The sequence below is a fragment of the Gymnodraco acuticeps genome, unplaced genomic scaffold (genome assembly GCF_902827175.1).
Source record: "Gymnodraco acuticeps unplaced genomic scaffold, fGymAcu1.1, whole genome shotgun sequence".
NCBI classification, from domain to species: domain Eukaryota; kingdom Metazoa; phylum Chordata; class Actinopteri; order Perciformes; family Bathydraconidae; genus Gymnodraco; species Gymnodraco acuticeps.
Window position 1 is genome coordinate 20533 of NW_022991915.1, and position 14002 is coordinate 34534.

At 45.6% G+C, this 14002-nt stretch overlaps 1 protein-coding gene across 1 annotated transcript; it reads left to right on the forward strand.

The window, feature by feature from the left end:
* The first annotated feature begins 378 nt into the window (after nucleotides 1-378).
* Nucleotides 379-13786, forward strand: LOC117535621 (protein NLRC3-like). Its single transcript, XM_034200146.1, is given in 10 exon segments — nucleotides 379-492; nucleotides 780-940; nucleotides 1312-1413; nucleotides 2579-2688; nucleotides 2691-2804; nucleotides 7509-9372; nucleotides 10162-10335; nucleotides 11727-11894; nucleotides 12247-12417; nucleotides 13255-13786. Coding segments are annotated over 9 exon segments (2916 nt in total). The 5' UTR covers nucleotides 379-492; nucleotides 780-815; the 3' UTR covers nucleotides 13343-13786.
* The last annotated feature ends 216 nt before the right edge of the window (nucleotides 13787-14002 follow it).

The window sequence follows — 14002 nt, forward strand, 5'->3', positions numbered from 1 at the left end:
GGCTGCATGAACACGTATTTGAGCATCCCTGCACACTTTCCTCCTATTTAAAACACTTTGCAGTGAGGTGCTGCAGCCTGCTTCTCTGCCCCTATTTAAAACACTTTTCCTCCTTCCACCTTGCTTGAGGTGAAATCTCTATTTCAGCCCTGATTTTGTCACGTCTTGTAAATTAGTTAAATGTAGCTTTGTGTTTTTATTTAAGTTGCTGTTCATTGGTTTTTATATAAAGCAGATTTAATTATATCCTATGGACGATGATGTGTGGATGTTGTGTCCTTTTGATAACTTTGTTGAGCTTGTTTTTAGCTGCATGTCTTTTTCTATCTCACTGAACAAAGTGATGTGAACTGCTTCAGCTGATAAGGCTGGTTATGAAACAGAGGGAAGAGCTGCAGACAGGGAGGGAAGGTGAAAGTGAAAGTATGAAGTCAAACTTGTCAGACTGCCAGGTGCCATTTTACCGCTCGACACGATGAGGAGAACAACAGGGTGAGTGTTAACACCAGGATCTGCTTTTTAACACATTTATTATTTACTCTGTTTTAGTGGATGTCAGAAAAATAACTTCTTGATTAAAAATATGCGTCCTAGAGTACATGTAGAGTCCAATGAGACTTCATGTAGAGTCCAATGAGACTTCTCATTGGACTCTACATGTGACAGCCCAGCGCAGTCAAAATGGAGAGCGGCCTATCTGAAGTCTGACTGATTTCATGTAGTTTAACTGTGTGTGTGTGTGTGTGTTTGTGTTTGTGTGTGTGCGTGTGTGTCTCTAGTGTTACTGGGTTACTGTATCTCTCAGACTGGAGAAGATGAGTAATTTAAAAGACGAGGAAGAGGACAAATCTTCAGTCTCCAGCTGTCTGTCTCTGAAGAGTGACTGGTTTATGGGTTATCCTCCAGACTTCAGTAATGAACCTGGACCCTCAGACACAAAATAAGACTTTCTACTGTAAACTGACCTGCAGAGGATTCTGTTTTTTTGGTATCTGATCATCTAAACTGTTTAATGAAACCCAGTAGAGTACATTAACAAAGTTTAATTTAACTCTTGCTACTTAATCATCAAAGATAATAAATAATCTACTAGTGAAATCATCCTCACTCTCTACATGTTGGACTTTGTGTTAAATTAAGCAAATAAAATACAAATATGTAAAACGTTTCACACTCAAATGAATTTTAACAACAGAAACCCACAATCACGACTCAACAATTCTAAACATCTTTAATAAGGTGAACAGTCATAGATCAAAAGCTGCTCTTTAAATAAACTAATGATGTTTTAAACATGTGTTGTTTCCACAGACAGAGAGCAAAGTCTACGGTCTCCATGTGGTCTCTGAAGAGTATCCGGTCTATGGGGGAACCTCTAGGGTTCAGTAATGAACCTGGACCCTCAGACACAAAGTAAGAGTTTCTACTGTAAACTGACCTGAAGAGGATTCAGTTTTGATGTAATCTAATATATTAAACTGTTCTTTAATGATATCATGTGAGCAGTTTGTAAAGGGAAAACGAGTACAGTAAGCTAACATTATCCAAGGATATTTCAATATGTAAATATATTATCATTGTATCTGTGTATAAAATGGTTTTAAATAGCAAAAATGTTGGTACATTCTGATTTAAAAACTATATATATTGTCCAAAACATTATTTACCAAATTGGGCATGTCTATGATATGTCTTTTTAAGATGTTTATTAATAATAGTGATAACCTGGTGAGCTGGTTGTGTTTAGCATTAGCAGATAAAACAGTGTTTTGTGAAATCACATGTAGAGTCAATGCAAAGACCCAGATCCATGCCTGGCAACACGAAGGAAGTGAATATGTTAAATTCATATCACCTGCGTATTCGTGCAGCGTGACACATTTCAACTTGAGTGTAAAGTTTGTGACGCTCTGTTACAAAAACCTGTCAGTGTTGAGATTGTGCTCCTGTGGTCTCTGACGGTCTGAGGGGAATCAGAGAGGAGAACAGAGCTCTACAGCAGCTCATATTCAATCAGGGTTATTCATGTTCCTGTATAAACCAGAGACTGTCTGTGGTGCTAACAATATAGTGACTGCTGTACTTATGACTACATGAAGTCATTCTGAGTGTTGATGGAGCAGCTAATGTTAGCCTAGCTTTAATCAAATCGGTCTCATTCAGAAAAAAAACATTTAAAAAGGTTGTTCTGCTCACTGTGTTGGAGACAGACCTGACAAAGCATTAACTCAGCTTTTTACAAATCAGTATCATTCTGTTGTTATTTAGGCATCCTTTCCATACATTTATTGCTATTAATTCACAGAAGATTCTATGCAAGTTGGGTTTATAAAGCACCAGGTTAATACAGCTGTGTGTGTAGATACAGGGAACATGTGCTCCTCTGGGTCATGAATCCAGACAGGATGCTCTTTGGTTTTATGATCATGTGAATTGTAAGCTATCTACCTGATCACAAGGGTATATTATATAGACCTATTTTTAAAGATCAAACTAGAATTTGCCCCCTTGTTGTACCTTTGTTGAGAATCAGCTCCTCTAAAGTAAAGAGCTATAAAGGATGTGTTCCTCTCCACAGAGGGAAGAGGAAGAGTGGTGTTCCTGTGGAGGAGCAGCTGTCCAGCTGTGCTCTGTGTCAGGACGTCCTGAAGGATCCAGTCTCTACCAGCTGTGGACACTGGTTCTGCAGTTCTCATACTGGGAGCAGCGCCCTCCATCAGGAGACCCCTCCTGTCTCCAGTGTGGAGAAAGATCCAGAACCAGAGCTGGCCTGCAGACAGCCAGTCAGACCAGCTCTGTACGAGGTAAGAGGTCGAACTCATGCAGCGTCTTATTCCTCTTCCTGGTTCATTTTTTATTATTATTATTAGGTATTCTGTTGTAGAGCATAGACATTCAAATGTTTATAAAACATTTAAACTCAATCTGTTTTTATTAGTGTTATTGTTAGATTCTCAAAAGCATTTCCTGTTCTCATTCATAACACTCCGTTCGATGTCTCACTATGGGATGCGCCTTAACGCGTATGCAAACAGAAGCATCAATCTCATTACGCCAATCCTGATTGGCTGGTGATCTTGACTGTCAACGTCAGGGAATCCACCCACCCTTTAAGTAGCTTGCGCTACGACGCAGCGTCATTCAAACACCTCTTCTCGCTTCAGAGCACATCTCGTTTTATCAGTAACCGGGCTAGCTTAACGGTCCACAGACTGAACCCAAGCTAACATTCGGTCGACGGGCGCTTGCCGGTTACTTTTTTGCTTTGCAAGAAGATTTAGCAATATTAACACACCAGTTAATATTGGAATCTGCCTCGTCGTTCTTTCTGTCGAAATAACGGTAAGGTTTGATTTTTTTCTTCAAGCTAGTAACATACCTGTTGCTAGTTTGTTCTTCCCTCCACACCGACACCACGGTAAAGAGGACGTCCTCTTTTCTCTCTCACACCAGAGGAGACAGAGATAAAAAAGGTATTAACACACCAGTTAATATTCTTTAAAGAATAAAATCTACACCGTCGCCTTTTTTCCTTTCGGACTAACGGCAAGGTTAGATTTTTTCTCAGTAACGTACCTGTTACTAGCATGTCCACTCCACGCCGACACCCTGGCGATCAAAGATGGACCCTTCTCTCCCTCACACCAGAGGAGTCAGGGACTCGGAGGCTCGGCTATGCGGCTGCGAGTTTAAAATGTCAGGCACAGACTCACACCAGGTCTGCTCGTCCTGCCTCGGGCTGGAACACGCCCGGGAGGTTATTGATAACCCCGGCTCGTGCGGGCATTGTACCCGCTTCACCATGAAGAGCCTCCGCCGACGGTTAGCACGCCAAGCTAGCTTGTCGGGACAGGACCCCCTCATGTCCGCTGATTCGCCGTCCGGCAATCAAGACATGGTGGCGTCCGCCGCAGAGATTGTGCCCCACGCTGTGTCAGTCTGGGGCTCAACAACAGCGACAGCCGCTGAACCGGAGCCCCGCGCTGTGTCAAGCTGGGGCTCCCAATTGGACCTCACCATGGTTCCACCCGCGCAGGATGTCCTGGAGTTGGACTACATGGAGGACGAAGAGGATACCTCTGAGTTCCTCCCGTCTGACTCAGATGGGGATGACATCTTCGTTTCATCGGCTCAGGCTGCTAAGCCGGGAGTGATGTCCGCTCCCCCGGGCGAGAGCACACCAGCTTCGCCCGTCCTAAGCATGGACTTGCAGGCCGTGTGTCACCGCGCTGCGTCCAGGCTGGACATCCCATGGCCTGAAGCGGCCAAGGAGACCTCCAGATCTCGCTACGAGGGGAAGAACTTGCCCCAAGCAGCGAGGACGAAGAGGCAGCTCCTTCCAGTCTTTCCGGAGATGCTGGACGAGGTGTCGGTCTCGTGGAGAGACCGTCCCTTCAACAACAAGGCCCCCAATCCAGGGTGCCTCCTCCCTGGACTGTGACGGTATGGAGAGGCTCGGCCTGCTCCGCATGCCGCCCATGGAACCGCTTGGTGGCTTCGACACCAAGCAGGAACCCCATGCTACCGACAAAGGCAGACCGGTTCCAGTCAGCGATGACCGAACGGGCCTATAAAGCCGCAGCTTTGTCCGCCAGGGCTCTCAACGTCTCCTCGCTGCTGACCGCCTACCAGGCGGAGCTTTGCGAGGACATGTCGAGCAGACCTGAGCCTGCCGTGTGGGACGAGATCACAGCGATCACGGACATTTGCCTCCGTGTGCAGCGCTGTGCAGTCCAAGCCACGGGAAAAGCACTTGGAATGATGGTGGTACAGGAGAGAGCCAGGTGGCTCAACCTGACCAACCTTCCAGACTGGGAAAAAGAGGATGTTCTGGACATGCCTATTGTTCCCGAGGGCATATTTGGCTCCGCTCTAGCTTCAATGCAGCTGAGGTGCGAGTCAAAAAGGAAGGGAGACGAGGCTCTCCAGCTCTGTCTCCCCCGAAGGGTCCAGCCGCCACCTCCAATGGTCCCGCGGCAGGCCTTCACCCAAGCTGTCTCACGTCCTGCTCGGTTCAAAATACCGAAGCAGCAGAGACCGCAGCCCGTCCCGGGTCCCCAGCCCAGGCACGAGGTAAGAGGGAGCTGGCCAAGAAAATCTCCGGTCCCGGCAGCTGCGGCTCAGGCGCAGCCGACCCAGGTTTTCAGCCACCAGGCGAGGAAGAAGAAGCGGGCGGCCTGACAGCCTCCTCTCCTCTCCTCGATGAAGGAGCTGGAAGTTCCCTGTTCCCCAGCTCCAGAGCACGTTCCAGTGTTGGATGCTCATGTGTTTTCGGGGTGCTGCCATGCCCCCATCTTCCCGCCGCCTCGAGTAATGCCAAAACGTAGACAGCCGACAGCCAGTCAGACCAGCTCTGTACGATGTAAGAGGCCGAACTCATGCAGCGTCTTATTCCTCTTCCCGGTTCATTTTTTTTTATTAGGTATTCTGTTGTAGAGCATAGACATTAAAATGTTTATAAAACATTTAAACTCAATCTGTTTTTATTAGTGTTATTGTTAGATTCTCAAAAGCATTTCCTGATTCTCTCATGTTTCCTTCTCTTCCAGCAGATAGTGGTCTGCAGGAGGTTCTAGATGAACATAGGCTCAGTCTGAGGAGGAGATGTGAACGTGTGACTGAAGGAACTGATCAAAGTGAAACCCTCCTCAACAGGATCTTCACTGAACTCTACATCACACAAGGCCAGAGTGAAGAGGTTAATACCCAGCATGAGGTGAGGCAGCTGGAGACAGCTTCCAAGAAGATGCCCCTCCATGACACTCCAATCAAGTGCCAGGACATCTTTAAAGCCTCACCTGACCAACAGACTCACATCAGAGCGGTCCTGACCAACGGAGTCGCTGGAGTTGGAAAAACCTTCTCAGTGCAGAAGTTCACTCTGGACTGGGCCGAGGGTTTGGGAAACCAAGATGTCAGTCTGGTGATCCCGCTCTCCTTCGGGGAGCTGAACCTGATCAAAGGTGAGCAGTACAGTCTTCTCAGGCTGCTCCATGTTTTCCATCCAACCTTACAGAAGGTCACAGCAGAGCAACTGGCTGTCTGTAAAGTGCTGTTCATCTTTGACGGCCTGGATGAAAGCAGACTTTCTCTGGACTTCACAAACAATGAGGTTGTGTCTGATGTCTCACAGCAGTCCTCAGTCAACGTGCTGCTGACAAACCTCATCAGGGGGAAGCTGCTTCCCTCGGCTCTCGTCTGGATAACTTCCAGACCTGAAGCGGCCAAGGAGACCTCCAGATCTCGCTACGAGGGGAAGAACTTGCCCCAAGCAGCGAGGACGAAGAGGCAGCTCCTTCCAGTCTTTCCGGAGATGCTGGACGAGGTGTCGGTCTCGTGGAGAGACCGTCCCTTCAACAACAAGGCCCCAATCCAGGGTGCCTCCTCCCTGGACTGTGACGGTATGGAGAGGCTCGGCCTGCTCCGCATGCCGCCCATGGAACCGCTTGGTGGCTTCGACACCAAGCAGGAACCCCATGCTACCGACAAAGGCAGACCGGTTCCAGTCAGCGATGACCGAACGGGCCTATAAAGCCGCAGCTTTGTCCGCCAGGGCTCTCAACGTCTCCTCGCTGCTGACCGCCTACCAGGCGGAGCTTTGCGAGGACATGTCGAGCAGACCTGAGCCTGCCGTGTGGGACGAGATCACAGCGATCACGGACATTTGCCTCCGTGTGCAGCGCTGTGCAGTCCAAGCCACGGGAAAAGCACTTGGAATGATGGTGGTACAGGAGAGAGCCAGGTGGCTCAACCTGACCAACCTTCCAGGCTGGGAAAAAGAGGATGTTCTGGACATGCCTATTGTTCCCGAGGGCATATTTGGCTCCGCTCTAGCTTCAATGCAGCTGAGGTGCGAGTCAAAAAGGAAGGGAGACGAGGCTCTCCAGCTCTGTCTCCCCCGAAGGGTCCAGCCGCCACCTCCAATGGTCCCGCGGCAGGCCTTCACCCAAGCTGTCTCACGTCCTGCTCGGTTCAAAATACCGAAGCAGCAGAGACCGCAGCCCGTCCCGGGTCCCCAGCCCAGGCACGAGGTAAGAGGGAGCTGGCCAAGAAAATCTCCGGTCCCGGCAGCTGCCGCTCAGGCGCAGCCGACCCAGGTTTTCAGCCACCAGGCGAGGAAGAAGAAGCGGGCGGCCTGACAGCCTCCTCTCCTCTCCTCGATGAAGGAGCTGGAAGTTCCCTGTTCCCCAGCTCCAGAGCACGTTCCAGTGTTGGATGCTCATGTGTTTTCGGGGTGCTGCCATGCCCCCATCTTCCCGCCGCCTCGAGTAATGCCAAAACGTAGACAGCCGACAGCCAGTCAGACCAGCTCTGTACGATGTAAGAGGCCGAACTCATGCAGCGTCTTATTCCTCTTCCTGGTTCATTTTTTTATTATTAGGTATTCTGTTGTAGAGCATAGACATTAAAATGTTTATAAAACATTTAAACTCAATCTGTTTTTATTAGTGTTATTGTTAGATTCTCAAAAGCATTTCCTGATTCTCTCATGTTTCCTTCTCTTCCAGCAGATAGTGGTCTGCAGGAGGTTCTAGATGAACATAGGCTCAGTCTGAGGAGGAGATGTGAACGTGTGACTGAAGGAACTGATCAAAGTGAAACCCTCCTCAACAGGATCTTCACTGAACTCTACATCACACAAGGCCAGAGTGAAGAGGTTAATACCCAGCATGAGGTGAGGCAGCTGGAGACAGCTTCCAAGAAGATGCCCCTCCATGACACTCCAATCAAGTGCCAGGACATCTTTAAAGCCTCACCTGACCAACAGACTCACATCAGAGCGGTCCTGACCAACGGAGTCGCTGGAGTTGGAAAAACCTTCTCAGTGCAGAAGTTCACTCTGGACTGGGCCGAGGGTTTGGGAAACCAAGATGTCAGTCTGGTGATCCCGCTCTCCTTCGGGGAGCTGAACCTGATCAAAGGTGAGCAGTACAGTCTTCTCAGGCTGCTCCATGTTTTCCATCCAACCTTACAGAAGGTCACAGCAGAGCAACTGGCTGTCTGTAAAGTGCTGTTCATCTTTGACGGCCTGGATGAAAGCAGACTTTCTCTGGACTTCACAAACAATGAGGTTGTGTCTGATGTCTCACAGCAGTCCTCAGTCAACGTGCTGCTGACAAACCTCATCAGGGGGAAGCTGCTTCCCTCGGCTCTCGTCTGGATAACTTCCAGACCTGCAGCGGCCAATCAGATCCCTCCTGAGTGCGTGGACAGGGTGACAGAAGTACGAGGCTTCACTGACGCCCAGAAGGAGGAGTACTTCAGGAGGAGATTCAGAAAGAAGAGGAAGGCCAGCAGAATCATCTCTCACATCAAGAGCTCCAGGAGCCTCCACATCATGTGTCTGATCCCAGTCTTCTGCTGGATCACTGCTGCAGTTCTGGACCACATGTTGACTACAGACCAGAGAGGAGAGCTGCCCCAGACCCTCACTGACATGTACTCACACTTCCTGCTGGTCCAGACCAAGAGGAAGAAGCAGAAGTATGAAGAGGGACATGAGACGAGTCCACAGCAGCTGACGGAGGCTGACAGGGAGGTTCTTCTGAAGCTGGGGAGGCTGGCGTTTGAACATCTGGAGAAAGGAGACATCATGTTCTACCAAGAAGACCTGCAGCGCTGTGGTCTTGATGTCACTGAGGCCTTGGTGCACTCAGGAGTTTGTACAGAGATCTTCAAAAGAGAGAGAGTGATCTTCAAGAAAACAGTCTACTGCTTTGTTCATCTGAGCATTCAGGAGTTCCTGGCTGCAGTCTACTTGTTCCACAGTTACACCAACAGAGACACAGCAGTACTGAATAACTTCCTGAAGAGAGACTATTACAACAGGTATAACAGTGATCAGGAGTACCCATCCCTGGATGTCTTCCTAAAGGGAGCCATGGCGAAATCCCTCAGAAGTGAAAATGGCCACCTGGACCTGTTTGTCCGCTTTCTCCACGGCCTCTCTCTGGAGTCCAACCAGAGACTGTTAGGAGGCCTGCTGGGTCGTACAGACAACCATCCAGGAATCATCCAGAGACTCTTAGGAGGGCTGCTGGGTCGCACAGACAACAGACCAGAAATCATCCAGAGAGCCATCAGCAACCTGAAGGAGATGAACAGTTATGAAATCCCTCCTGACAGGAGCATCAACATCTTCCACTGTCTGACAGAGATGAAGGACCACTCAGTACATCAGGAGATCACAAAGTTCCTGAAGTCAGAGAACAGATCAAAGAAGGAACTCTCTGAGATCCACTGCTCTGCTCTGGCCTACATGCTGCAGATGTCAGAGGAGGTTCTGGATGAGTTGGACCTGAAGAAGTACAACACATCACCTGAGGGACGACGGAGATTGATTCCAGCTGTGAGGAACTACAGGAAGGCCAAGTAAGTCCAGATGTGATTGACTTTATAAACTAATGTGGATCAGGAGTTCAATTATTCAAATGAACACTATAACATTTCTGCTGTTTACATACTGAGAGCAAAATAAACCAACACTGTTCTTCTATTTATTTATAATAATAGTTAAACTGAACTGTTTCTCTCTTCATATTGAGTGATGGAGGCGACATGTCAAACACATGAAGGACTTTAGAGGTTTCTCAGCATGTGATCACACCACACAGCAGGACTTACAGTTATCAGTTATTATTACTTTCTAGTAGTTTCTTTATCATTAAACACACACGTTTTTATCACAATGTTTTAGAGTTTAAAATAAGATCTATATCATATCCCACCAATACCAGAGTTATGTCTTAATACTGATATAGTGAGAACATCTGATGGTATTCAGTTTAAAATATTGAAACTTTATTGGTTTGTTAACTGTATTTGTGTGCACAATATATTTTCAGATGCTCAGAGAAGCCAAAACATCCATCATTCACATCTAAATATGAATTAACATTTAAATATGTACATCTCTAATATTGTCAAGTGATTTATTTAATTGTGTTTCTTTGGTAACAGTCAGTGACATCAGGAGCACAGACATGTGTTCAGATCATACTGACAACACATTACACTCTATTATCATATATTATTATATATAAAATGGACTAACAGCAAATCTCAATCAGAACATATGTCAAATGTTTTTTTCATGAAATGCTTGAGGTCATTATGTTTCCTCTTTTTTTAACACATGTTTTAATATATGTGTTATTATAGACTTACTGACTGTGGACTCTCAGAGACTCACTGTGAAGTCGTGGCCTCAGCTCTGAAGTCGGACCCCTCCCATCTGAGAGATCTGGACCTGAGTAACAACGATCTGCAGGATTCAGGAGTGGAGCTGCTGAGTTCTGGACTAAAGAGTCCAAACTGCAGACTGGAGGCTCTCAGGTCAGTTCACTGACTGAACTTCATCTGTTTGTGTTTATCATTTTCTGAATTTGAAAAAAATACATTACAATTATTTTTTCCATTTTTGCTAATGACTGAATATTGATCAGAATATCAAACAGAAGGTGAATGTGTGACGGAGAGTGTTTGAGCTTCCACTGACTCACTCTGTGCTCCATGAGTCAGTGGAGATGCTGTCAGTACTGATGAGCTGTGAGGGAGATGAAGGAGTTGTTAAACATCTGATCAAAGTTAAAGTTCCAGATTATCAATGGATTGTTTCTACATCATCTCTGAGATTAAAGGGGACCTATCATGCAAAAGTCACTTTCTCATGTCTTCTTTACATCACCACTGTGACTGCGAGGGAGTGCGGTCGTCTTTCAACCAGAAGGTTGTGGGTTCGATCCCAGCCCGTGCAGCCAACATGTCGATGTATCCTTGGGCAAGATACTTAACCCTGAGTTGCTCCCGATGGCATGGCCAACGGTGTGTGAATGTGTGTGAATGTTAGGTCCTAGAGCAAGTGGTACTGCTCTGTATGAATGGGTGTGAATGGGTGAATGACATGTAGTATGTAAAAGCGCTTTGAGGGGTCGTAAAGACTGGATAAAGCGCTATATAAGTACAGTCCATTTACCATTTACCATGTGTCCCCGGTGTCAGGAGACTCACAAAGTGTCAGAAAATAAAACCCTCTCTCTTTTCCTCCGTACCCACATCTCTAAAAACGGGGGAACAACGGAGCTGATCCAGATTTGCTGCGTCATGACGACATTAATGTGGGCGGGCTTTACACCCACGGGCCAATCAGAAACGTTGCTGTCAGAAACAATGAGACATGTTCTGGAAGTAATATGGTCTTTGTTCACATTAGCATCGCTAACACTCAGAGCTAACCTGTGCTGGAGAGAGCATGTGTAAAGAAGCAGGAAATAAAAAGGAACTCACCTTGTGGTAAACCTGAGAGAGAAAAAGAGTTTGAGCTCCATACTGTTTCAGAAATAATCCTTGATGTGGTTTAGAACATGATATGGAGTTTAATCACGGCAGCATTTAGCTGAGTTTCTGCTGGGAGAATTCTGAGCAGGCATTAGCTCCACCTCCTTTGTTTTCAAGCTAAGGACCCGAACCTGTAGTTCTCTAACAGCTGAAACAGAGGGATATGAGGGATTTCTAAAATGCATGATTTGTTTGGTATTTTGAGCAAAACACATCATAGACATGCTTTTATATATTTTTATTTATCTGAGACCCATACTATATGCCTAAAGATAGCCTGATATGAGACCTTTTAAAACCCTGTTTAACTCTGATCAGATTATTAAACCTAGAGTTATTTCAAACAGGAACATTGTTTTCTAAAGTCACATCATGTTTTCTTTATTCAGACTGAGGGACTGCAGGTTGTCAGAGATCAGCTGTTCTGCTCTGATCTCAGCTCTGAAGTCCAACATCCATCTGAGAGAGCTGGACCTGAGTGAGAACGATCTGAAGGATTCAGAGAAGCTGCTGAGAGATCTTCTGGAGAGTCCAGACTGCAGACTGGAGACTCTCAGGTCAGTTATTCAACCTGATTCTTCTACGTAATTAACTTACATCCATTAAGTTGTAAATGTTCTTTTATTCATATTTTCATTTGTAGGTACTAAAGTAAGAACTGCAGAGATACATGTTGACTGATAATTAAAGGAACTGTAATAGATGTTAGTTGTAAAAAGTAAATCTATGTTTTTAATATTTGGTAAACGATAACGTCTGAATAAAGTTAATCTGAAGAAATATTAGTTTTACAGGATAAAGTTGACTTTCTGAAGAAGACATATTTTTGTTGTTCCCATTCATTTCAATGTTGAGTAACACATCTGATTATAAACAGATTTGTATCCTCATCATGTTTTCTTTATTCAGACTGAGGGATTGCAGGTTGTCAGAGATCAGCTGTTCTGCTCTGGCCTCAGCTCTGAAGTCCAACATCCATCTGAGAGAGCTGAACCTGAGAGACAACAATCTGCAGGCTTCAGATGAGAAGCTGCTGAGAGATCTTCTGGAGAGTCCAGACTGCAGACTGGAGACTCTCAGGTCAGTAAGGGGTCTCTGCTGGTTCAGCAGTATTGTTTGAAACATAGGGAGGTGTTTCTCTCACTGGGGAAACAGATCAGTGATGTTACCCACTGACTGCAGGCTCTTCCATTCTTCCATCAACTATAGAAGGCCAGCTGGAAATGCAAAGCCACACTTTAGTAATCAACTCTCTAACAGGCATATGGGGGTTTACAGAAGAGTGGGAAAGGTAGTCTGTTCTTATGGGATGTTTTTAGTTTCTAGACCAGGGGTGTCCAAACATATATTACACAGTAGTATTCATGTGTTAATAAACCCACTTTTAAAATAAATTCAGTCAATTAAAGCTGAAAACATGTTCTAACAAATCTAACTTGATAAGAAAAAAGCCCAATAACAAGCGTGAAATAAACCCTTCATATTTCCTGTAATTATAATCAATCTGAAGCTCCTGTTTTAAGGAATGAGCTGCCGACTAAATAAAGTAAACCCACTGGAGAGCTGTTTTGTTTCTTAAAGCATCTTCAAGTAACAAGCATCCTTTACCTTCATTTGATTGAGTTTTCTGACTTATAACTTAACTTATGAGGCAACATACCTCGAGAGAGCGGCCCAGACCTTTATATATTTTTCTGTATGTGGCCCTCGGTGAAAAGAGTTTGTACCCCCCTGTTCTAGACCAATGACTGGTTACTTCCTGTAATGCAGCTGAGAGCTGTGGCAGGCAGTCGTAGTGTTTGCAGAGAAGATATGATGGGATGTAAAGCATGAGATCAGGACTCTGAATCTGACTCAAAGAACAAACTCTTATTTTAAACTGGATCTCAAACTGTTGGATTGTGTTCATCTCTGCAGGATCGGATGGTATGAAGAGATGATTAGAGCCAAGATCCAGAAGACCTGTGATTACTGTAACCATATCCTCCATTCATCAATATATTAAACTCTTAAATGTAGTTATTGCTCAGTGTGTTTCTGGTGTTCCAGACAAATCTGAAAGCTGAGGTTTTATTTGTTCACAGTTTATTGTTGTGTCCCGTGAGAAATGTTAAGTCCAGTCATGTTTCATGTTTTGTTTAATCAGTTTCTGTCTTGCCTCCCACTTTCTATCCTGGTGTGTGTCTCCCACCCTCATCAGAGTTAGCCCCGCCTCTTATTGTTTAATGCTGTGCCCAGTTACCTTTTGTTTATCGTCCCCAGCTTCCCTTTGTTCTTTGTCAGTTCGTCTTGTCCTGTTACCATGCCAGTACTCTGCTCACCAGCGGATTATTTTCCTCACCTAGTGAGCTATTTTCATTGTGCCTTATTGGAGCCTGTTTTCACCTCGCTAAGAGTGTCGTTTTCTGTTGTATACCTTTTGAAAATAAAGTATATTATTTATACTTTACCTCTGTCTCCCGGGTTGTGCATTTGAGTCCTTTTCCTTGTTTATCCAAGTTCGTGACATTTATTCATCACAGGGCGAGTCTGAGACGTAAATAGGAGCGTGGAGGCATTTTGGAAAATAAAGAAGAAGGCTGCAGCTGATGAGAGACTTCCTGTTAGCTCTCCTCAATATTAAGTGAACAAAAACAATCAATTGTGCTTTTCTTAAGAAGAAAGA